Raw genomic sequence first — 26706 nt, 5'->3', positions numbered from 1 at the left:
AAGCTCACGCAATCTCACGTTAAAAATGGTTTTCATAATAGTAATATTATTATTTAGAAATTCGTTCGTAACAATGAGATGTGGCTTTGCTAAGTGGCGTTGTTAAATATATTGTTCTTACATCGTTTTCTTATTTTGCCTACCAATCTTCGAATGTTTTCCACTATTCATATAAGTAGCATGTTATACAGTAAATACGAACTGGTACAATATAGCTTTGTTTTAAAATCAAAATAAATGTTTTGTTGTGTTACAATTTTTAATCAATTACAAGGCAAACATTTGAGATAAAATATACGCGGACATTAACCAGGGGTTTATGTAATAATTTGAAAATTTACGAAAAAACAAACAAAAAAAATCTCTAATTAAATATGTATAAATTTTACAAGAATCGGAATCGGGAATCGGATCGGAATCGGAAATTTTGAACGGAATCGGAATCGGGAAAAATTTTGGCATCGTCCCATCACTAGTAAGAAGACATATGACTGGCAGAGGTGTATCTCCTCAGACTTCCTTTATGGTAGTAGCAATGAAGAAACTGCTAATCAAATTAAATATAAAAATCGATATATTTGAATGAAAAAATTGTCTTTCAAAAAGACGTACTTTTTACATGTAGCTTTTGATGAGAAAGATATATTTGTACAGGGGAATTTTTTACTCTCTTTATATATAAGATAATCAAACCATAACAATCGATATTAATGAGAGGCCACATGATGAGAATTGAAAATCTAATGTGTCTTAGTGCATTTTTACAAAAACTTACAACCGTCAAGAATATAAGACCCCCCTCCTCCCCTGTCCCCACACACTTGCCAATTAAGTTTGTGATAAAATGTCTTTTTAATGTGGTGATTATACAGACTTTGGTAGGTAGATATCTGATTGGTTGGTGCTGTTGAACCTGTTGCATTTTCCTTTGCCAGTATATCACCTTCATGATGAAGCATTACATTCTTGCGGCAATGTGCTTCATGGTACAAGCCCATTCCCTTACGGTACATGGTTGCCCAAGAACTTTTAGACACCTGCAAACTTGTCAGTGAGCAGCTGGTAGAACATACTTCAACTGTCAAATAATAACGTAAGAGCAACAGTCTCCAGATGAGTAAATCAACTCAGACCACAGTTTATTAACTGAATAGTGTTTTCCATTAAGAGCAAAAAGAAAACAAACAAACAAACACTTAAAACTTAACTATGACGTATAAACATTAATTCTTGCCAGAAAATATGACTTTAAAGACTTAAAAATCACTTTCAAATTTTGCATGTTCACGGATATTAGGGTCACATAATTATCCGTATCCTCCAATGCTGGCCCGGAAATGGGTGACCATTCTAAATTTAAATAGGAAAGTGATCCCACCCCACCTAAATAAAACATTTTTTGGAAGAAGCATAACTAGAAGTTTATTTTAAAAAATAAATAAATAAAAAAGTTTTTTAGGTTAAATAAAGATATAAACTCTTAATTTACAAAAAAAAATAAAATAAAATAAAAATAATTGCATATACTTTTAAATTCAAACATAAAATCAAATGAATCGCTATTTGTATTTTTTAAATGATTTTAGTTAAAAAAATTCTAACAAACAGTAGAATTGTAATGTTCTGTTTTCTTTGTAATTTTAAATAATCTTATAAGCGTATGCAACAGAGATTTGCAAAGATTTGAAAGTTATCTAAAAATAAAATAAAATAAACAAAAATGTTAACAGAAAGAAAAATCTTTTTGCTAATGTTTCGGTTGATGTTTTTAAAGGTTTCTTTGAAGAAGATATCAGACCTTAAATATTCATAATCTTAGAGTGAGCGCTAGTTTTTCTACGAAAATGCGAGTTTAACAAGAAAGAAAGAATCTAAATTTAAACTATCGTCGTGCGGTCATCTTCATACAAAAACAACACAGCCATTGTCTTAAACGTATTCACTAAAGAGGAATTTAACAAAATGTGTTCTGTTTTTGCTCTGAAATAGTTTTATACTGAAATGTTGCATTCTTTTAATGAAACACTAAACAACACAACGCTGATAATCATTTAGTTGGAATTTTTAAAATTGGAAGGCAAATTTGTAAAGCGTTAATTTTACGAAGAAAACTAATTTCCAGCTTCAGAGCATATATAATGATCGGTTGAATTACAATGACAAAAAAAAAAAAAGTCGGTTCACAAAATATATATGCACACACACACACACACACACACACACACACACAAGTATACCTCTTTTGAAGAACCGAATAATCATTTTGTTTTTCTCTACTGCCCTGAAAGTTCGGTAGAAAATCAAAACATTATTTTTTTTACCAGCCAGATGTTCAAATTCATACTAAATTTAAGTTTTATCTTTCACAATAAAGAATTGAAAAACATATAAACGAACTAAACAAAATTCGAAATACTTACAAGACCGCATACTGGCCGAATTATCCTTCGGTGTCTGACCACGACCGGCTTGTTTTCCGTTTGTTCCCAAATTGATAAATTTCCGTCGTCCGAAGTCTCTGGAAGGAAGAAGGATAATATTTTGACTACTATTAAAATAATCTTTAGCAACTTTTATGTTTACTTTAGTTGGATCCATCGCCCGACGCCCGACCCCGTCGTTTTAGAAGCAGCCGATATAGAAACACCTCGGGGGGGGGGGGGGCGAAGGATGGGGCGGAGTAGATATGAAGAGGTTTGTATCGGTTTTCACATTGACATGATTGTATTTAGGAGTCTTTTCTGTTTTATGACAGGTTAAATGTAATCTATAGAGAGGCTTAAAAATAACAGCCCGTCACGGGGAGAAAGATTCTTGTAGACCTGGACCCGGAAGTTCCCCTTGGCTCTGTTGGAGGGAGCATTATTAAAATAACGCTGATCGTTCGTTGTGGTGCTGCTACGACGACTAAAACTTGCTGACACGTCCTGACAAAAAAAAGGAAAAAAAAACAAAAAACAAACAAACAAACAAAAAAAAAACAACAAATAACACACGTTTGACTAGTCTGCATATTTTCAACACCAACGAGTGTATACATTATATAAGGTAATACAAGCCAATAAGTATTTTCTCCTGATAGTACATAAAGAAATTTGAGTTGTTTTGATAGACTCAAACGGTGTGTGAAGAAAAAAAAAAAAAAAAATTTTAGGAGAGGAGCGAACTGAATAACAGAAATTAAAATCCAATGACAATTATTACAGGTCAGTTGTCAAATTGAGAATCGCATGTCTTTTAAACAAGAGCAAGTATCAAAATGTAAAATTTCTTGATATTAAAAAAACAAGTTTAATAAACTTGGTAGAAGATAAAAGTAACATTATGAATCCAGGCATTTTCTTGGCTTTTTGGTTAAGAGCAAAGTGTAAAATCTGTTTTGATACTACACTTCATATTCTGTCGTCAGCCAACGAATTAAAAATCCTAGATAAGGGGAATTAAAATTTTTTTTTTTTTTACAATTAAAAGTGCTTCTTTTTGGAGCAGAATGTCCCCACATTTAAAATCGACCTTCTGCCTCACTTTGTTCTCATATTACCCAGAGGAAAAGTAATGGAATCGCTTTTTCAGAAAAACCTGATTGTACTTAAGAATTTACTCCACTTCTACTAGATATAACCCAGTGGCCATTTTCAGGTAAAGAGCAATGTCTCATTCATGATTGACAAATAGATTTACTTTATAATAAAAGCAAATATGGATTCTAATCTTATATTGATCTGGGTAAAACAAACAATGAAACAAGTTTATAAATTTCATTAAAAAAGCTCAAATTGTTTGGCAACAATAAAAAAGTCACCGAAAAAAATATAATCCAACAATAAAAAGCTATTCTTATTTGTTCAAACGTGTGAATATTAGAGTTTTCTTTCATAGGTTTGTTTTATGTTAAAAACAAGTTTAGTTTTCATTTTAAGGAAATACATTCATTACTTGAAAAACTATGCATTTAGCAGTAGTTTTGATTTTAGGAGTTAATAATATTTGCCCCATGGTTTCATTGCCACGTAGGACTTTATCGTTAAGAAAAGGTCCTTCAAACCCATTATAAATCATCAGTATCTCACTGAATGAAGACAGTTTTAAAATGGAACAGGTGGTAATAATCACTGCTTTTTATCATATGGTGTTTTGTCTCAAGTTGGCCCTTTCGGGGGGGGGGGAATGTTTACGGGAACTGTCTATATGATTGCTGGAGTCTTAATTGGAACTTAGTATTATCTAAATACAATTTAAGCCCCTTGAAAAAAGGGACAACTTGAAATAAAACAGTGATCATTGCTGCCGGTTCCATTTTACAAACTTAGTTCCATCAGATTTTGATGATTTAAAATGGGGGTCAAAGACCTTTTCTAAGAGTAATTTGAATTTCCACAAAGGGCTCCCACCCCCTATTTGCCTCCTTTGCATAAAACTACATGCAACTAAATATAGTCCACTTTACCAGCTTTATTCGTAGTAAAGGTGTTCCACAGCTCACAATGATCGATTAGATAGTTTAAATACAAATATATACACATACATACAAACTTCACTATTTAAGCTCAAACAAGTCACAATTTATGTATGTATGTGTATATATATATATATATATATATATATATATATATATATATATGCGTGTGTGTGTGTGTGTGGACGTATATCTCTTCTCTATCTTCTATTTATCTATCTATATAATCTATATAAATAAAATGAACTCATTTTTTCCCGTGTGATTTTGACCTTAATAGGATTAAAAATCAAGATATTTCATGCAAATACATTATGCACAAACGGCAGAACAATATCTGAGGTTTGTTATAGGCTTATTAGTTCTCAAATTCCTCGATAATCTTAGATTTCTATAATTTTTCTGCTGAGAAGTCACGGCCAAAATCGGTTAAGATCAATGGAAGTGGTAAAATATTTTCTCTCTTAAAAATTCCTCCTCCCCCTGCCACCACTTAACACCGTTTGGAGATCGTTCACAAGGAACAGTTGAGAAGAGAACACCGGTTTGGCTTCGTAGTTCTATCATGTGAAGTAATTCAAAATCACTAAACTAAGCTGCAGTGCTCTGTGGCGTAGTGGTTAGGGTGCTGGACAATTCACATTATATTTTCACGTTCGCGCCGACCTACCATAGTGGTTTCTTTTTTTTTTTTTTTTTTCCTAAACAACTGGAATGGACTTTTCTTGGTGGCCGAACTGTTAACGTTGCAGATGTTTTGTTTTTTTTTGTTTTTTTTTTCACACTTTATTTTCCTACTTTTACTCATGACTCCGGGTTTGATCCTTCCTACTTACCTACCATAACATTTTTTAAAACTCCCCCCCCCCGTCCCGGAAACAAACACTCGGGCAACGCCGGGTACCCCCGCTAGTATATAGATAAAGAGAGAGAGAGAGATGAAACAGGAATAAACCAAGTCCATTCATCAATGTTTTGTTTTTTTTGTAAAACGACTTCTAGATGTGTGTGTTGAGCAAAAGTAGGAAGGCAGGCTTGAACCCGTACAGTAAAGGAGGAAAAGAACGGGAAAAAAACATGACGTCTTTGCTGCCAAACCGGAAGTGACCTAGGTTTAAATTAAGGCTAGACAATCCAAAAGAGGTGTATGACTTTCGAAAATATCGGTGAAAAAAAAAACGACCCCTCCCTGTAGAAAAGTGCCCAGTTGATGGTGAAGAAATTAATATTTTTAGCCAATTTTTCGGTATTTGTTGTCTGAAAGGTCGAGCTTCAAAACGATACTGATCTTGTGAAAATCCGTCACCTCTGACATGCAAACATACATACATTTATATATTGGTAACTAAAGATTTTCGATTCAAACTGATTAAAAGCTTGTCCTATCTCTGAATACCCTTAGACAATTTCTGGTCTAAACATTTGAAATTTGACAGAGTAATTTGGTAGAGGCTGCAGGGGTCAAATTTTTTAAACTTTAACCTCTATTATGACCCCTTAACATTTATTGTTTTAGGCTCAAATCAAGTTATCAAGTTAAATCCATGTCCAAGGAACCTATATCTAAAATTTCAATTGTTTAGACTCAAAATTGTTGGAGGAGTTTGATAGAGTTATCAAAGGTCAAATTGTTGAACTTTGACCCCTTAACAGACAAATTTCTGGCCGAAAACGGATTACAAAAATTTTCCCAAATCTCCATACCCTGTATATCAAATATATCAAATTTCGAGTCGGTAGACTGAAAATTGATAGAGTTATTGTGTAGGGAAATGTACACAGACATACACACAGACACTTTCACTATTATAGATATACTAGCGAGGGATACCCAGCGTTGCCCGGGTGTTTGGAGGTGTGTGTGGGGGGGTTAAAAAAACAAAAAGTAAGTATGAGGATCGAACCCGAACCGTTGAGGCAAAGTTGTAAATTAAAGTGTGAAAGAAAAAAAAAAAAAAAAAAAAAAAAAACCTGCGACGTTAACCATTGCCCACCGCGAGATGCTAAGGAAACACGTTTGAATTTATTTAATTTCTTGAATTCGGCAGGTGCATGTTTTAATGAGTTAATGAGGTCAAGTTTGACTGCGGGATAGAATTTCATTTACTGCTAAACGCTTTTTTTACCCCCAAGATGTTATAGGAAAAAGACTAACCCACATGCGTCGAGCGACAAATGTTGAATATTTATCTTCCTGAAATCGAGCAAATTAAATAGACAGGCGAGCTTCGTTGTTAACTGTGAGATATTACGATTTATATGGGATATAAAAAGTTTTAAAAAGTTGTGAAGCGAGCGACCGCTTCTCTGAAAAAAGCCTTTTGTTGACATACAGAAAAAGCAAACACACATACATACATACATTTTCGCTTTTATATTTATAGATAGATTGCTTATATATATATATATATATTACCGGTTCTCTTCTACATTTCTGATTCAGACACAATAATCGATTCAGATTCCTTTAAATTTATAAATATATAGTTGTTTTTGTTATTTGGAGAGGAGGGCGATAGAGAATTTACTTTATAATACAAAATCTGCATAAATCAAAAGATCATATCTGTGTTTTATGACCGGGCAATATATTTATTTTTTTAAGAATATAAATCACTCCATATCTTTTTAAAATGTATTAAGAATTACATGACGTTAAAAAAAATCTTACTCTTCACAATGCTAGAACTGTTTTTTAATAAAACAAAGTCATCTTTTTCACAACAAATATATTTTCAAATATTGTACTAGTATTTCATTTTCTTCAATTTATTCACCCAGAAAAAGTCTCACAATTAAGACAAAATGTTGATGTACATATAACTTCTTTTTTTTTTTTTTTTTTTTTTTTTACCTGGGAGTCACCACTTAAGGCCCGAAAGCCACTCAGGGATAAGGGTTATTGTGTGTACAGTAGTCAATGGGATAATATTGTAGTAATCGTTAGTGATGGAGATTTGATAAAGTGTCTTACTAAAGGGGGCGGTTTATTAGGAATTTGTTTATGTTAGACTTGAAGACATCCAAGTTGTAGTCAAGTGAGAAACAGGCAAACGGAAGAGAGTTCCACAGGCGTGCACTTCTAAGAAAGAAGCTTTGTTCATGGAATCTACGTTTTGATTTAGGCACAGATAAAGAATGGGGAAAATTATTGACAGTGGTTTCAGCTAGATGGGTGTTTTTCGCAAAAGGTTGGCGAGGAGGGACCAGAGATTGGAGCTCAGAGGAGCACTTGCAATGGAAATAATGATAAAACAAAGACAGGCTCGCAACGTCTCTTCTGTGGGAGAGAGGCTGCAGGGAAGCGAAAAGGGCATCCCTCACTAGGCCACAAAGTCTATTTTGTACTCTGTCAAAGAAGGATAGGCTGTTTTTAGCAGCTCCTGCCCAGATGTGGCAGCAGTACTCCATCCTTGGACGTACTTGGCTTTTATATAGATAGAGAATTGCATCAGTAGTGAGATATCTTCTGAAGCGGTAGAAGGATCCTACCATTTTTCCAGCGACCTTGGCAACAGACTTGATGTATATGTTCCATTTCAGGTCAGGAGTAAAGGTCAATCTCAGAAGCTTATCAAAACATGGAGCCTCCCCAAGACGAGAGCCATCCATTTTTCAATTGATGCCAGATGAGGATCAGAGCGTTGATGATATAAAGATAGGAGCTTGGTTTCAGATGCATTAAAAGTAACCAGCCACGTCTTCCCCCACTGTACCACTCGCTCAAGATCAGAGGAGAGAGAATCAGAGAGAACTTTGTCATTTATGGCCTTAGATGTGTTGCCGTAGATAGTCATGTCATCAGCATAGATGTCAATGAATGATTTCCGTTTTCATTTCTCTATCTCGGAATACTATTTCCATTATTGTCACTATATATATATATATATATATATATATATATATATATATATATACACACACACACACACAAATCCACATACAGTACTGTTTCACTGTATCACAGCTCATCAGTGCGGCTATACACACACACACACACACACTATCCATTCAAAAGAAATTTACATGAGTAACCTCATTTGCATATTACATTAAAGAAAATCTATTTTAATAATTAACTTGATGTTATTAATTAATTATAATAGAATTGTTTTAATTGTTTTATTTAGAAATATTTAAAGTTGATTTATTTAATTAATATTTTATTTAATTTCAATTATTAATAATTGACAAAGCTGGGTTTAAAATCGGAAGTAAGCTTATTTATTTAAGCTATGAGAATTAATTTCCCCTTTAAGCTATGACTGTTAGTTCACGTTTGACTTTCACAGACCAAGATGGATGTGTTTTATATGCTTCCCTAAATTCAACATGTGTCACTTTTCATAACAAGTTAGAATATTCAGTGCATTTTAAATAATATGTGATTAATCCCTCTGCCTGACAATATCTTTCAACCGGGAAATGCCAGATATATACTGCTAGTATATATATATAAAAATGACCTTGTCTGTCTGTCTGTCTGTCTGTCTGTCTGAGGAATGGTTTACCATATTTCGATGTTAATTTTTGGTTTACATACTTGAAAGTTAATATATGAGGTTGACGAGAAAGTTCTTGTGGAATTTTTAATTTTGATTTCAAATGATGTATTTTCAAATACGTTTTTGTTATACCTTTACTTTATATATCATTTTAAAGAGCGTTTTTTGCTCTATCTAATCGTTTAAATTACAATTGTTTTAGAACAATTATATCTTCTAATTTTCTAAAATTGAATACAAGATGGAAAAAAAGCAAATTCACACAATTTTCTTATTTCAATTCAAGCTAGGCTGAGAAGCTGCTGAAAGAGCTTGTGATATCAACAAAGTGTTTGGCCCAGGAACCACTACTGAATGCATAGCACAATGGTGGTTTAAGAAATCTTGTGGCAGCGACAAGAGTCTTGATGATGAGCATAGTGGTCGGCTATCAGATGTTGACAATGATCAATTTAGAGCCAATCCATGCACAACTGTTCAAGAATTTGCTTCTCAATTAGATGTAACATATACGATTTCCAACCATTTGACAGAGATTGGAAAGACAAAAACACTTGATGCCTCATGAATTGAATGACAACCAAAAGAAATGCTGTTATCAAATGCCATTTTCCCTTCTTTTATGCAACAAGAACAACCAGTTTCTCAACCAGGTTGTGATTTGCAATAAAAAGTGGGTTCTTTACGACAACTAGCAATGCTCAACTCAGTGGTTAGACACCGATGAAGCTCCATGACACTTCCTGAAGTCAGAGTTGCATCAAAAGAAGATTATGCTGGCTGTTTGATGGTCTGCGACTGGTCACATCCATTAGTTTTTTTTTTTTACTGCAGGCAAAACCATTATGGTGGTGAAGTAGTTAACAAATGGATAAAATGCATCAGAAATTTCGACGAAAACACCATGCTTAGTCAACAGAAAAGGCCCAATTCTCCTCCACAACAATGCCTGACTGCACGTTGCTTCAGAAGTTGAACAAATTGGGCTATGAAACTGCCTCATTCACCATACTCTCCAGATCTCTTACCTACTGCCTACCACTTTTTTAAGCATTTCGACAACTTTCTGCATGAGAAATGCTTCACAAAAACCTAAGCGATATCAAAAACGCCTTCAGCAACTTCATCGTCATCAGAATGCAAAATTTTTACGTTATTCGCATAAAAATACACTTGTTTTGCGTTGGCAAAAGTGTGTTGATTCCGGTGGTGCTATTTTGATCAATAAATTTTTGTTTGAACTGAGATATGTTCATCAGCATTTAAAAGTTAAAAACTACAAGAACTTTCTTGTTAACCTGAAGGCATTTGGACCTTACAAGCAAATTTGATTTGGTTTTTTAGCTGGTAAAAATAGCTGCTAAGTGGTCAAAATTGAAAAAATTAACACTTAGCAGGTGTAAGTCGACTTAAAATGCTTTTGTATACCTGTGCAAATATACATTCCTAAGTTAAACAATTAATTTTTTGAAGTTTTTATATACATATGGATTTAGGTCAGATGCTAATGACCAAGGCTGGAGTACTAAATATTTTGGTTTCAATTCTAGCTGATGGCACCTAAAGTCATTATTTTTTTTATTTTTAGTTTTAAAATCGCTACTATATATTGGGTATAATATAATAATTGATAGAGAATTTACTTAATAATAATAATAAATACAAAATCTGCATGAATTAAAATATCATATCTAAGTGTGTTTTATGACTGGGAAATGCGAAGCTGCCTGCTAATATGATATATATATATATATATATATATATATATATATATATATATATATATATATATATATATATATATGCTAATTCCCCACAGTAAAAATTAAAATTTCTATGAATAAAAATAAAATAAACATCTATTATAGTTAAAAAAAAAATTTGAATTTCACAGGCAGTTTGGAACAGAAATCATTGCACTTATGTTCACTATCACTGCCAACAGATAAATATAAAAAAAAAAAAATTGAAGAAAAATTAATTAGATTTTCTTGGGTTCACATCTATATACTTAACTTTGTTTTTTGGCATTACCCTCATCTTCACAGAATTTATTTTTCATAATTTTTTTCTGTAAAATTTATTACTGACGTTCTTTTATGCAACAAGAATGACTTATTACTTTTATTTAAAATTTTTTTTTTTTTTACATAGGCATCACCACTTATCAAGGCCCAGAGACCACTCGAGAATAAGGGTTAAGTGTGTACAGTAGTCAATTGGACAATATAATAATCGTTAGTAAGCTTGGTTTTAGATGCATTAAAAGTAACTAACCGCTCCTTTCCCCATTGTACCACGTGCTCAAGATCAGAGAGAGAGAGAGAGAGAGAGAGAGAGAGAGAGAGAGAGAGAGAGAGAATCAGAGACAACTTGGTTGCTTACAATCTTAGATGTGCTACTATAGATGGTAGTGTCATCAGCATAAAATGATGTAAGGATGTGATTTGGAAGATCATTAATGTAGATCAGAAAGAGAGTTGGGCCCAGGATGGGCCCCTGAGGGACTCCAGTATTAATACTGTGAGCTTCTGATTTTGCCCATCAACTACTACTCTTATGAACCTATCAGAGAAATGATTTAATAATTGAGAAGACATTTCTAGCTATACCGTAGCTGGAGATCTTGTGAAGTAAACCTTTATACCATACCCTATCAAAGGCCTTCGATATGTCAAGAGCAATTGCCCTAGAAAGGTTGTCTCCGTCGAGAGATTCGTTAATCCTATGAGATATAACTGTAAGCACATCTGCTGTAGATCTAGCAGAACGGAAACCATATTGTATGCCATTAAGAAGGTTATTTTTACTGAGATGGTTGACTACTTCTCTATTTAACAGATTCCAATAACTTAGAACTGCACGCCTGACGCACAAGAGACTTATTGACCTGTGCTGAGAGGGAGATGAATTCTTAAATACAGGGCATACTGATGAGATTTTCCAGGGTGATAGGAAGCAATTCTCCTAAAGACAACGTTTAAACAGTTTTGTAAGTATAGGCGCTAGTTCTGGTTGAAGTTTTTTTAGTACTATAATTTGAATACCGTCAAGGCCAGTTGCTTTACTGGAATCAAGGTTTTTAATTTGCTTGGCAACATCATGTACAGATATCTGTATATCACATAGCATGTTTTCTGATACAGGAGGAAATATTAGGGGTTGGCGGCCTTGGTCGCAAAGGGCAGAAGTAACTGCATAGTTCTTGGCAAAGAGTTTGGCTTTGTCTGATGCTGACGAGATTGCCTCAGGTCCATTGATGATAGTTGGGATAGAGCATACGCTTCTGTTCAGGATTCTGTTGGCTATTTTCCAAAACTGGTGGGAACCAAGCCGCTGCTCAGCTACTTTGGACTTGACGGACTGAGCATACTACTCTCTTGCGTTCTTTATTACTTTCTTACAATGGTTGCTGGCAGTCCTGGAAGTGGCTTTAGTCTCAATACATCTATTATGTTGGAAGCAATGGAAAAAGTGATTTTTCTGCGCAATCGCAGCAGCACAATTTGGAGAGAACCATGGCTGGTTGTTAGGTTTTTGTTGGAACTTTTTTGAGGATCTATACCTACAATTAACCATTCCATCAGGTCTGATACTATAGAGGACACATCCCTTTTTAACATGGAATGCTGAAGTAGATCTGATATAAATGTACGGAAGCCATAGAGTATCGATATACTGTACGATGGAGAGGTACGTCTGAGGACTTATTACATTTCAGTTTTATCTTAATTGATACAGCAGAGTGGTCGGAAGATTCAAGTGGAGACAGAATGGAAACTGAACATAGTTTAGGGCAAGTTGTGAGAAAAAGGTCTAGGAGACTCGCATACTGGGCTGTCAGTGTCGGGCACATGGGTGGGTTCGTGAACAATCTGAGTGAGGTCATAAGCAATGGAGAAATCGTGACAGAACCTCCCCTCACCATCGGTCTTGTTTGAGTGGGTTAACCATTCCACATTGTGAACATTGAGGTCTCCACATATGTGAATGCTAGCTGAAGGATAAGCAGATAGGACGTGGTCAATTTTCTCAGATATGCTTTTAAAGATAGCAACGCCGCTGTTGTGGGGGGGGGGCGATAGAGAGTAAATATAAACGCAGTAGTGTGAGCAAGTGCAACCTGAAAGCCCATATGCACAGCTGTTCGAGAATTTGCTTCTGAATTAGATGTAATGTATATGATGATTTTCAACCACTTGAGAAAGAATGCAGTGGCTATTTTTGTTTTTAATTTTCATTTATTTACACATTTTAAAATTTAAGGTAAATAACCCCTACAATATTCTTTAAAATGAGTTATCCCTTTACCGATTTATTTTTCGGTGATTGCTTCATATTAGGAGTTGTCTAGATTGAACTAAGTAATTTTAAAAGTAAATTATAGCAAAGGATGTTATTATATTGCCAATAACATGGTGTGTGTGGGTGGCTTCCTTCAATCTTCACAGACTATGGATACCCCTGTAAGAGTGCCTGTGCATCAAATTATTGTGGCAAGAGTTGCACAATCTCCAACCACACCTCTGCTGAGTTGACATTGTTGAATACCAGTGGCAAGTGGAGGTTCAGGATGACTGGAAACAATGCTGATATAAGCGGAAAGCACATACAGCACCTAGAATTTCCAAATGGTTACACATCTGGTACTAGCCAGGCTCAACGATGCTTAACTTCGGTGATCTGACAAGACCCGGAAGTCCTCATGGTGGGACAATAATAAATGAAAAATGGCTACAGAAGCAAAATTATTGGTCAGCTTAAAATAGCTTAAACGTTATGTAAATTTGAAAATCTGACAAAATAACTCCATATGTTAGATAATTATTTTAGATTGAGTTTTATTCATAGAATATTAAAAAAACAAACAAACAAACAAACAAAAAAAAAACAAAGTTATTTGTGCTAAAATGGTTATTCAGTTTAAAAGAATTGATTTTCATTTGTCTGTTTTGAAATCTCTTATCCTCATTTCAACTTTTAATGAAAAAGTAAATTTTTTTTAAATTATACATGTGCACAATTTTTACCTAAAGTTTCACAAAATATCTGAATATGAAAGTGTTTTCAATATTTTATCAGATGGACCTAAAAATATTCTTGTAAATTCATTCTTTTACCATTATTTATGAATTCGTTCAGTTTTTTCTCCAAATATTCTACACTATTTTAAACCTGATTGCACAATTTGTTTTAAAATACCTTAACCTTCCCCTTCACACAAAGAAAAATCAATAGATTTAATTTTTGAAATCTTTTTTGCCAATAAGTTTCCAGTTTGAGGAGAGATATTAGAAAGGCATGTTCTATATATAAAAATCACATTAATTATTTTGAAACTCTTGATTAAATCTTTCTAGTAAATTAGACCTAAAAATTATAACCTATTTTATAACTTACTTCATTTATTCCTTTTTATTTGTATTGTTAATTTTAATATATCCTAACCCTAATGTCAATCTACTGGTTATATATATATATATATATAACTCTTATTAGAGTCTTTTTTTTTTTTTTTTTTTTTTTTTTGCAATAACATTTGCTTATTTGGAAATAACATTTCTAATCAGTCAATCATTTTATCATGTTTCTGAATTTTGGAGATGAGGATTGGTTATTCGTATTTGGATTCTTCTGTTCTCATCTTGAGTGTCATTTTCACAATCTTTTGGTCAAAGTAACCTCCGATTTCCGATATCTTGTCAAACTTGAAAATTTGCATGGAATTTCGAACAGAACCCTTTATTTACTTCATATGGGTAGCCTGCTTTCATTCATTCAGCCATGACTGCATAGTGGCCTCAAGTAATTCACAATTGTATTTTTCAGTTGCCCACATTGAGGATTGAACCTTCAATGTTCAGAAGAACATCACTTTTACAATTGAATTTTTCCAAGTACTCTCCACTATGAATTCTTGCACACAATTCTAGTACAAATTTTATGAACCTTAAACCTACTTTTTTCTAGATGTAAATATCACTATTTATTACTACATATTATTACTGGAGATATATATATATATATATATATATATATATATATATATATAAATCTATACTCCTATAAATTCGTTTTTCTTTGGTGTATATTGATATTTATATTAAAAATCGTCTTTTCTATTTATTTCAAAAGAAAATACAATTTTCATATATATGGGTTGTGGAATTGCATTCACTAGCAAAAGATCTAGATAATTTGCATATTCTTTTAAACATTCATTTTAATTAATTCCCTACTAGTTGCTTCGGTTTTCTAATGGGATAATCATCTTTAGTTTACTATTATGTGTAATTATATTCATGCAGATATTCTACATGATTTATACTTGCATAATATTTGCGTAAAAAGTTTATAGTAAATACAAAATTGTTTCCATATACACTTATGTATATGTATATATTTTTATTTAACAAATTTTGCCTACTAAACTCCTCCTAGAGTTTTTGGTCTACAGACATGAAACTTCATATATAAGGTATTTGAATCCATACAAAACATTATATTTGGGTTTTAGCCCAGAAAAATCATCGCAAAAGTGTGAAAATTAAAAAAAATGAAATTTGCCAGGTGATGGGTGAACACTGGCATTACGAATGCATAACGTAGTACCAATTGGTTCATGTTTTAATTTTTAGCCTTGCAGTAAACATGTTTTCATAGACCAGTCATTGACGGCAGAGGCAAAATAAATCGTGAGCTGAACGTTTTGGTTCTCGGTGTTGGCGCATGAGTCTTTCTTTTTTTTAATACTTTTTAAATCATTACTATATATTGCATCCAATCTATCTATCTATATATCTATAAAAGTGAAAATGTGTCTATCTTTTCTCTATGGTAGTTAAGGAAGACGATTATACAGAAAGGCATTACTTTACATATTCACACTTTTTAATATATACATATGCACATAACCTTATGAACAGTACATAGGGCCCAAGCAGAGCCGGGCAGAACTGCTAGTATATACTCCTATAAATTTGTTTTTCTTTTGTGTGTATTGATATTCATATTAAAAAACATCTTTTCTATTTATTTAAAAAGAAAATACAATTTTCTTATATATGGGTCATGGAATTGAATTCATCTGTAAAAGATCTAGTTAATTTGCATATTCTTTTAAACATTCATTTTAATTAATTCCCTATTAGTTTTTTCTGTTTTCTTATGGGATGATCTTCTTTAGTTAACTATTATGTGTAATTATATTCATGCAGATATTCTACATGATTTATACTTGCATAATATTTGCGTAAAAAATTTACAGGAAACACAAAATTGTTTCCATATATATTTATGTATATGTATATATTTTTGTTTAATCTATCTATCTATATATCTATAAAAGTGAATGCGTGTGTACATTTTCCAACTCAATAACTGTCACTTTTCAGTCTACAGACTCAAAATTTGATATACATGATACTGAAATTTGGGGAAATTTTTGTGATCCGTTTTTGGCCAGAAATTTGGCTGTTAAGGAGTCAAAGTTCAACGATTTGACCTTTGAGAACTCTACGAAACTCCTCCGACAATTTTGGGACTAAACACTTGAAATTTTAGATATAGGTTCCTTGGACATGGATCTAACTTAATAACTTGATTTGAGCCTAAAACAATAAATGCTAAGGGGTCATAATAGGGGACAAAGGTCAAAGTTAAAAAAAATTGACCTCTGCGGTCTCTACCAAATTACTCAGACAATTTCTGGTCTAAACATTTGATATTTGACAAAGGGTATTCAGAGACAGGGCAAGCTTTTTAATCGGTTTGGATCGAAAATCTTTAGTTACCAATATATAAATGTATGTATGTATGTATGTTTTCATGTCTGCCTAAAACTTTTGACAGAGGCGACGGATTTTTACCAAGAGAAGTATCGTTTTGAAGTTCGACCTTTCAGAAGACAAATACTGAAAAATTGGCTAAAAACATTAATATCTTCACCTTCAACGGGGCACTTTTCAACAAGGGGGGGGGTCGCTTTTTTCGCCGATATTTTTTAAAGTCATCCTCTCCTTTCAATTGTCTAGCCTTAATTTAAACATAAGTCACTTCCGGTTTGGCGGTGGTCGTAACAGCAAAAACGTCAGTTTTTTTCCTGTTCTTTTCCTTCTTCGCGGTACGGGTTCAAGTCTGCCTTCCTACTACCACTTTGTTTTTTGTTTTTTTGCTCAACATACACATCCAAACACCCGGGTAACGTTGGGCTGAAATGCTAGTATATATATATATATATATATATATATATATATATATATATATATATATATATATATATATATAAAATAATTACTGTATATATTATCTACTAGCATTTCAGTCCAGCATTGCCCGGGTGTTTGGAAGTGTATGTTGAGCAAGCAAAAAAAAAAAAAAAAAAAAAGTGGTCAATTTTTTTAACTTTGACCCCTCATAACTCATCTCATTGGAATGAAAATTGATTATTTCCACAAAGTGATCTGAATTCTTGACGTACAATGGAGATTTACCTAAGAGGATCGGAGGTTACATTGGCCGAAACATTGTGAAAATGACACTCAAGATGAGAACAGTAGTCCGAAAAATCCAAATGCAAATCATTTTATCATTTGTTAAAAATTGACGAAATAGGATTATAGTATTTATATTTAAAATTTACTCCTAATTGCTTTTTTTATTTTGCTTTTGTTTAATTTGTATCCATATTTTGGATTTTTTGTTCCAATATAGAAAACTACCCTTTTCTGTATTAAACTTTAATTTCCATATTACTTCCTAAGTTGATAAACTATAAAGATTTTTTTTTTTAACTATGTTTTCATAATGGTTCACTATTCATTATTGATCATCATCAAATATATTATTTATAAATAATAAAATTTCCAATACTGGACTGTGATGTTATATTATGTAATTTAGAGTAATAATACAAATTTACTCTCATTGTGGTCTTGAGTCTCTAAGGGAGCTTTTTTTTTTTTTTTTTTTTTTTTTTTTTTTTACAAAGGAGTCACCACTTATCAAGGCCCAGAGGCCACTCAATGTAAGAGTTAATGAGTGTACAGCAGTCAAGTGGAAATATTAGTAATGGAAATTTGGTAAATTAGATTATTCAAGGGGATGGTTCATCAAGAACTTGTTCATGTTGGACTTGAATAATGTAGTCAGTTGGAAAGCAGGAAAATGGAACAGAGTTCCACAGGTATGCAGTTCTAAGAAAGAAGCTTTGTTCAGCCCGGCGTTTAGGTTTAGGCACAGATAAAGAGTAGGGGAAATTATTGATAGATTATTTTCAGCTAGACGAGTGTTTTCCTGGGGGGCATAGATTGGAGCTCAGATGAGCCCTTGCCATGAAAATAACGATAAAGCAGACAGGCTTACAACGTCTCTTCTGTGGGAAATAAGTTGCAGGGAAGAGAAAAGGGCATCCTCCACTAGGCTACAAAGTTTATTTTGAACTCTATTAAGGCAGGATAAGGTCTTTCTAGCAGCAACTGGCAAATCAAAAATTATACTTGAGAAAAACCCTTTAATCAATGAATAATGCGTCCTTTAACCAACCCATGAGAAATTATCTATGTTTTATGTAGGAGAATAACAAAGTGAAGGCGAAGACATCGAGTAAGAAAAAAAAAATATCCTTTCATTACATGGTATTTTATAATAACGTATTTAAAAGATAGTTGGTGTTGTATCCAGTCTTTGCTTTATAAAAAATAGCAAACTAAAATATTAAACAGTATTCATGCAGAATACGGACCGTGCTGAAATAACATTATTTAGAATCACAATCTTAGCAGAGAGAGAGAGAGAGAGAGAGAGAGAGAGAGAGAGAGAGAGAGAGAGAGAGAGAGAGTGAGTGAGAGTGGGGGGGGGGAGTTTTGTAATTATCTGATACTTTCACCTTCCACCCACTTCTATAAAAATTACATATTTTAAATTAAAATTTTGCAAGTTTCATAAATTTTTTGATTGCCTTAATTCACACTATTTCAAAAATGAAAACAAAAAAAATCTAATGTGCAAATTTTTATGATTTTTATTTTAACTTTCAACCAATTAACTATTAACTCTTCTGGCAGTTTCTCCTGGGCAACATTTGCATACTTGTTCATGGCTTTACTCCATAAAGATGTCTGCTCTTTTTCGGAGGTGATTTCTGTCTTTCCTCACTAGAAAATGTAATCAAATATATTATTTATAAATTGATATTTTCAATGAAAGTTTTAAAATGAAGCTGTAGTGTTGTTTTCTTTAGGGCGACACCTTTTATCGTTCCACCCTGTAAGATATATTCTTTCAACAGGACGATTGCCAGCAACCTCAAAATGTATTGCTGAATTGCCATGAATAACAAGGACATAACCAAGGTGATAAAAAAGTTCCCAACCATGCTTATGGTCTTTGGTGTGCTTTCAAGTGAGGGCCACATCATGCCACTTCACATCTCCAAAGTCGGCTTGAAAGTCAACACCAAAATGTACCTGCATGTGTTTTGACTCCCACTGGCAAACCCTGGGTGTGGCAGTAGGACTCAGCGCCGGCCCACAAGTCCAAAGAGACCCAGGCTTGGCTTCAAAAGGAATGCTACAACTTTATACTATTCTCTCACTGGCCCCCTTCCTCCCGTGACTTGAATCTGCTGGACTACTTCGTTTGGCCATACATGGAGAACCATCACCAACACTAAAGTCAGCCTGATTGCCACCAGCCTCGAATATTCACTGAGTGACCACCAGTGAAAAAGGCATATTTCCAGTTCCAGACCCATATCGAGGCGGTGATTGAGGCTGAAGGTGGCTACATTGAATAAATGTCAACTCTACAACATAATCATGTTACATAAATTGATATTTTCAATAAAAGTTTTAAAATGAAGTCGTAGTGTTTTTTTTTTATGGCGACACCTTTATCGTTCCACCCTATATACCTAAAGAAAATAAAAATTAACTTTAGATAGTTGTATAATATACATAGTATGAAAACATTAAAGTGTTTCAGTTAAAAATGTTTCTTTTAGAAATATTCCACTCGTCCTAATTATTTTTACTTGTACTCTTCTTGATTTCATCATTTAGTGTGCAACAACAAAGTCCATTCATAAACAAATACACCCGATTCGACTAAGGATATAAGCATCAAGTGGAATTTAAATGTCTTATTGCTTAGCCCAGGTTTCAAGGGCTAAGTAATACCTGATGCTTAATTATTATTATTATTATTGTTGTTATTATTGTTGTTATTATTATTATTATTATTGTTATTATTATTATTATTATTATTCCCACACTTTTGAATAGCCGTGTGTCCAATTTGTTCATAATAAAATTTTATATTTTGTGCAAATAAATATTTCAAAGTGTAGTATCTGGCCAGTCTTTCGGTCTTTGGTCACGATAGTACTTCTAAGAAATTCTTTTTTTTAATTTCATTTTCGTCTCAATCCAGTGCTCTTTTTGAGAGCTGTATTTTGTCTGAATAAAAATAAAAACAAAAGAAAAAAATACAACTGATCTTGTGTCTAATTTTTTACCCCCAAGAAAATGGCAAGAAAATAAGGGACACTGCAGTGTTTTTTATGCAATGGAGGGGGAATAAAAGTGCAAAACATGCTGCATAAAACAATTACGTAAAAACATAAAAGGTTTTATGTTTTTTTTCTTAAAAAATCCTATAAATCTTGAGTTTTTCATTTTGTTTTTAAGTATACGAAACTGAATTGCATAAAACACGTTTTTACACATTTTTGACAAGTAAATGTCACACTGAATATTATAAAACTAGAAGAGGACCCGCCCCAGGACGAGTAAAATTAACTACTTGAACAGAACACTTTTGCACTTCTATGTCTCTTTATGAAGATTAAAATAAAGATATAATAATACTAAACATTATGCCTAGAATTCTTATCCCAATTTAAAATCCATTATTTGATTTTGACTCTAGAAAATGTCTAAAATTTAAGGCTTAAAGGCCTTAAAAAATGAAATTCAGGAAATCTTGTTTAATTGGTGTCCACTGAATATGAATCAGATTCGATGCAAATCTGAAATATCAAAATGGAAAGATATTCCCATATTATGATCCACCCTACCTAAAAAAAAAAAAAAAAAACATTTAAATACCTACATTAACTGAAATTTGAGGAATATTTATTAATGTTTAATAGCTATTATTAAAATTTCATACAAACTGAAGGCACCTGAATTTTCACCATTGGCTTTACATTAAACTATAACTAAATATAACCATACATTATGATCCCTTACTCCTAGAAGTTGCATTAAAAAATCCATAATGATTGGTTAATTAGTTTCGAATTGAATCCTGTACATACAAATAGATAAACATTTAAACATAGCTAAATTATCTTTTTAAGCTTTTTTGTTTAAAAATCACATGAAAAAAAAAATGATCATAGGTATTACCTCAACAATTACAAGTTTAGGTAATTTCCTATTTAATACATGTCCGAATATATGCTCATTGGCCATTAGTTCAAAACAACTTTTTTGTACGTTTAACAAGTGATTATGTAAATTTCATAAAATCAACAGTTGATTCTTTGATAAAACAGGGGCGCGTTCGAAATGAATGTTTCTGTTTAGAGTACAATTGAACCATGATATTTGACTTTGGCATTTTAAATTTTAAGTGAAGCCATTATTTGCAGATAAGTTTTATAAAATCAACAGTAGATTCTCTACAGTGCAATATAATGTATTGTGGGCTAAGTCACTGCCGGGAGGCATGTGAAGCTTCCTCTTGGTACACTGCGGAGAGGGGGGGGGTGTCCCTAACTAGAGCAGGCAATCGATCGATTTGATTAAAAAAAGGACGATTTCACCTATTTTGATGACAATAAAAAGTATGGAAAGATGGAACATTTGTTGATCCTCATTTAATCCCAGACAACGTCGTGTGCCCCTGCTAGTTACTATTAAAAAAGAAAAAAAAGAAAAAAAAAAGAAAAAACGAAAATTTAAAACATAAAACGATATATATTTTACATACGATATTAATCTTATTCTTGTTTAAATTTGCTTTTGTGAGAAAAATATTAGGCGTTTTCCTTTTTCTAATTGGGGAAAATTATTATACCGCTTAATATGAGGTTATGGATGCGTAAGTCAAAGTGATTGCGGCAACTGGGATTGACCCTGACCCGCATTTCCCTTCTTGATGCAATAATGAAATTTGGGGATAGTGACACTACTGATAGAATAATGTTCTTCTCTAGTCGAATTTTAAATAAACACAAGGTCATTAAATTACAACAAAAAGCTGAGGTATTTATTCTCGGAAAGTTTACTCTCTATGACGACACAATGTTATCCACGGAAAGAGCCTCAAGTAGAGAATTTTCCTAAATACAAGACATTAATAAATACATGATGATATTATTATGTTTGTTTGTTTTTTTTTGTTTTTTTTTTCAATATTCAAGTTACCAGTGACACTAGTTGGGTCCCTGTAATGCATTGTAAAATCATGATGGAAAAAGTGTTGCTTTGGAAGGACATTCCAAGGATATAGATAGGGAAGTATAATTATTATACTTCAAGTATAAGTGAAAGTTCAAAGGAGAAGGCACAACACAATTGAATGTAACTCGATTAAACGGGTATGTGCAAAAAAATGTGAAAGTTCTTAAGTTGACCTCAACAATCAGTCAGACAGTGGCCGTACTGCTGTCGGATGCAGTTTTAGGGGGCCCATCTTCCTAGGCTTTACCATTTTCTTTCTTTTTTTTTTTTGAGAAGCTGTTAGTTTATCGCTAATTGCTTGACGGGGCTGTTCAATCATTTCTTTAGGCCAAAGTTCGCTGGCGTTTAAAAACCTTACATTATCGTCGACCGTCGGTCTAACCGGCCGGAGTGGGGGGTTAAATACAGTGCAACGAGAAAAAGGTAGACTAAACAATGCCGAATGTATACATTATCAATTAAAGTGCTGCTGCTAATAATGCATTAGCAACAAAAAAACGAATAATGAAAGCGAAAGTATTTTAACAAAATTTTTTAATATTGTATTTATTTTAATATAATTTTAAAATAATATTGATTTCAATATCGCCGTTCCCCAAATAAAAAAAAAGCGGATGTGATGTTTTATTGTTTACACGTTTGTTTACATAAATTCTTAGTTTTATGAAAAATTGAAATCGACGTTATGCTAAAAATAAACTTGAAAAGATTTATCCAAAATCTAGCAAAATATTTGGCTGTTTAAATATCCTTTGGCTGATTTTTTTGTTTTGTTTTCATTCATTGCGATAAAAAAATTAAATGAATTTGTTTGTACACATTCTTTTGATCCACAAAATATCACTACAAAATAATTTCCTAATTTAGGGGCGTAAAATGGAGGTGGCAACTCAAGATCAAAGTGTAGCATCTGTTCTTCAGATGCTGCTGCAGAGTGCTGCCTGCACTTCAATTTCTTCTGTCAGTGGAGGAGAAACCCTTCACGACTGAGAAATTTTTGTTCCTTTTCTCCACATAAAAAAACAACCCTGGTGTCTAACTGTCCCGTGGGGAGGGATTGTAAATAGGAACTATTATAACCTCTGCGTAAATTTTATATTTTAAAACTAAATAAAAAATACATTAAGTTTTAGATTAACCTTCTACATCCCATTTTTTGCACATAATTAGTATATGCATCTTGCATTGCATCTAAGAAAACAGTTACCGGGTATTGAACAGCCGACGAGCGACAGTGCCAAATAATCGCTAAACATTTTTTGTTGTTGTTGAACTCTTAGTTCATCACTATCGATTAAGTCAGAATTTTCAGGTTATATTTTTTTGTCCGATAATTAATCTACTTAAATTAAGTAATTAAAATCAAATTTTTACTCAAACAAGTAAACAAGTAATCAAATAAAACTACAACAAAATGTAAAATAAAATACTGAATAAGTTTTGCATAAAAGCAAAGAAAAAAGTTATTTTCAAAATTATTAAACATTTTGAAATTATGTAATAATGCAGTTTGTTTAAGAATCGCGTAAAATGTAAAATAAATAAAATTGTTTAAATGTTAGTTTCACTTTACATTTAATTTCAATTTAATTTATTTACCTGTGAATTGGTTCAGATTAAAAACAAACTCACATTAACAACTTAATCTTTTTCTATTAAAAAAAAAGAAAAAAGGGAAACAAACTGAAAAAGTATTTCTTTTATTTCTGCTTTTTATGAGCAAAAGATGCTCAAAAGTTACAAATGTTTTCATTTGAATTAATTTTTGTTAGGGCTATTCATTTTCCGTGATCGTGACTTTTATTATTTTACGCGACTCCCCACAAGGGCAGACATAAGATCGTTTTTTATTGTGGGAAAATTGAGCTCCTATAAAGGGCACTCTGGATTGGTATTAAAAAATTAGGTGCTAGTGCACTTATTGATCCGCGCTATTTTTTAAATAGTATATTCAAGTTTAATTAAAGGATTAAATCCAAGTTTAGCCTTACAAAGTTTTACGATGTCTGTTTTTATTAATTGTTAGGTGAAAGTACAGAATAGGTACACAACATCCTCCCGTCCCCATGTTAAGAATGGCTTTCAAAATAATAACGTAATTATTTCAGCACGGATCAATAAGTGCATGTACCAAAAAATTAAAATTGCCTCAGTCAAGAAGGATTTTCAACCAATGCTCGAAGGAACACTTCAGTTTTACTGTTACGTATTGCATTTGAATGTTGCTTACAAATTGTCATTTAACTGTTATAGTATAGCAATAGTATTTGACTACTTACAACCGTTCAACCATGATCGCCGCTGATTAAAAAAATGTCGATATTTTTATCACCTAAAATCACTGTTAAATGTTATCGAGTTAAATTGTTGCTAGTTTTAAATAGAATACACACGAATTAAGTAGGAGTCATAGTAATAGCCGTGCAGTCGTGCACATGTCTTATATCATTTTAATGCAGGTTAGGATTTACAAGACAAAAAAGAAAAAAAATATATGCCCTGTGTGACATTTTTAGCCTTTGTACAAATTGAAATATGAATTATTAAAATATTAGATTAAATAAATACAATTAGACAAATATTCAAATGGAATCACAATTAACCGTGCATTCCATTATTTGCTAATTTGCGAGTGTAAAAAAGAATTCTGAATGAACCCAACATATTACAATGACATTCTAAAAATAGAAAAGTGCAATTTTTCGTTTATTTATTTGTTCTTAGCAACATGAGAAAAAATATCAAAGTAAATAAATGAGATTAAAAACCTTATGTAAAGAAAAAAAAACATTTTATTCCCCCTCATTTTTACTGTTTTTGAACAACTTAAAAAGAAAAAAAGTTTTCTATTCATAAGCAATAAAATAAGTGTTTACTTCAATCTCGTCGGCGTATGAAAGACGAGTAGACGCAACAACAAATAAATAAACATACACAAAAAAGAATAACAGCGAAAGATTTTAGTTTGATTTGCTGGTGTTAATAGCAAAATCGCACATCGACAAAAAAAAAAAAAAAAAAAGGACACAATGTAATAATTTAACTCACCACCGGCACGAATGGCTTTTATTCCAACCAAGCGGAGGAAATTCAAGCAAAAAGGTATATCATCCTTTTTAGGAAGTATAGATAATATCATCTAAAGAGATTCTGAAAAAACATTTCAAATCTGTGGTTAATAGAAATCCCCGCATAATGCCAAGAAGAGGAGAAAGAAGGAGAAAAGGCGTGCGTGTTGTAAATTCCAAACGCCTTTGATAATCAACTGGACTTAAGATTTATCTCCCTTGCAATCCCTCCCACCACATTTTTTTTCACATTTAATCACACTTGATTATCAACTATATTATTTATCATTAAGCTATCTGTTATTTTGAAACTGGTATAAGATGTCAGTTATCTTAAAACTGGTATCAATATTTATATAATAGAAGACTCGACGTTGCTCGGGATTTAATGGGGAACATTACTATGTCCTTTTTTTTATACTACCCACACCACCTCGGTTCACCTGCTAACAAGGGCGAAAAAACTGTAGTTTTGGAAAACTCTCAACTAATGTCTTATACATATGGTTAAATTTCCTTTTTCATTCATTTTCATAGAAGACATTTTGTAGTTAGCTGGAAAGCAGGCCAGCGGAACAGAGGTCTACAGGCGGGCAGTTCAAGAAAAGAAGCTTTGTTCATAAAATTTGCATTTAGATGTAGGCAGAGATAGAGAGAGGGAGAAATAGTTGATATCGGTTGTAGCTAGACGAATATTTTTTGTGAAAGTTTGGAAAGGTGGGACCATAGATTGAAGCTCAGCTGAGCACTAACCATGAAAATAATGATAGAGCAGAGACAGGCTCTCTTCTGTAGAAAAGAGGTTGCAGAAAAGAGAAAAGGGCAACTTTTACTAGGTTTCAAAGCCAGTTTTGAACTTTGTCAAGTCAGGATAGGATACTCCGAGCAGCTCTTGTCCAGATGTGGCAACAGGACTCTATTTTAGGACCTATTTAACTCTTAAACAGGTAGAGGATTGCGTTGGGAATGAAATACTTTCTGGAGAGGTAGAATAATGCAACCATTTTTCTGGAAACCGATTTGATATAGGTTTCTATTTCAGGTAAGGAGTGAAGGTCAGAACCAGAAGCTTGTCAAAACAGTGCAAGGGCATAGCCATGAAGGACCAAGTGGAGGCCCAAACTTACGTAGCAAAAATTTTACAGTATATAAGGTTTTGTTTGTTTCGTTTTAGTAAAGTTTTGTTACATTCGTTTTTTTATTATTAT

At 32.8% G+C, this 26706-nt stretch overlaps 1 protein-coding gene across 10 annotated transcripts in view; it reads right to left on the bottom strand.

Moving 5' to 3' along the window:
* LOC145284754 (PTB domain-containing engulfment adapter protein 1-like) overlaps window positions 1–26706 on the bottom strand; it is a 361348-nt gene that overhangs the window by 147868 nt on the left and 186774 nt on the right. For 8 of the 10 annotated variants that reach the window (XM_080133714.1, XM_080133717.1, XM_080133716.1 and 5 more), the window contains one exon: window positions 2421–2518. In XM_080133714.1, the coding sequence (XP_079989840.1) occupies window positions 2421–2518 (98 nt within the window). Of the gene's footprint in view, window positions 1–2420; window positions 2519–25478; window positions 25704–26706 lie in introns of those variants that run through there. The other 2 variants (XM_080133720.1, XM_080133718.1) reach the window with 2 other exon arrangements.

The sequence above is a fragment of the Euprymna scolopes genome, chromosome 9 (genome assembly GCF_053919585.1).
Source record: "Euprymna scolopes isolate OS-2025 chromosome 9, ASM5391958v1, whole genome shotgun sequence".
In the NCBI taxonomy this organism is placed as follows: domain Eukaryota; kingdom Metazoa; phylum Mollusca; class Cephalopoda; order Sepiida; family Sepiolidae; genus Euprymna; species Euprymna scolopes.
This window is presented reverse-complemented; position numbering and strand designations above follow the sequence as displayed.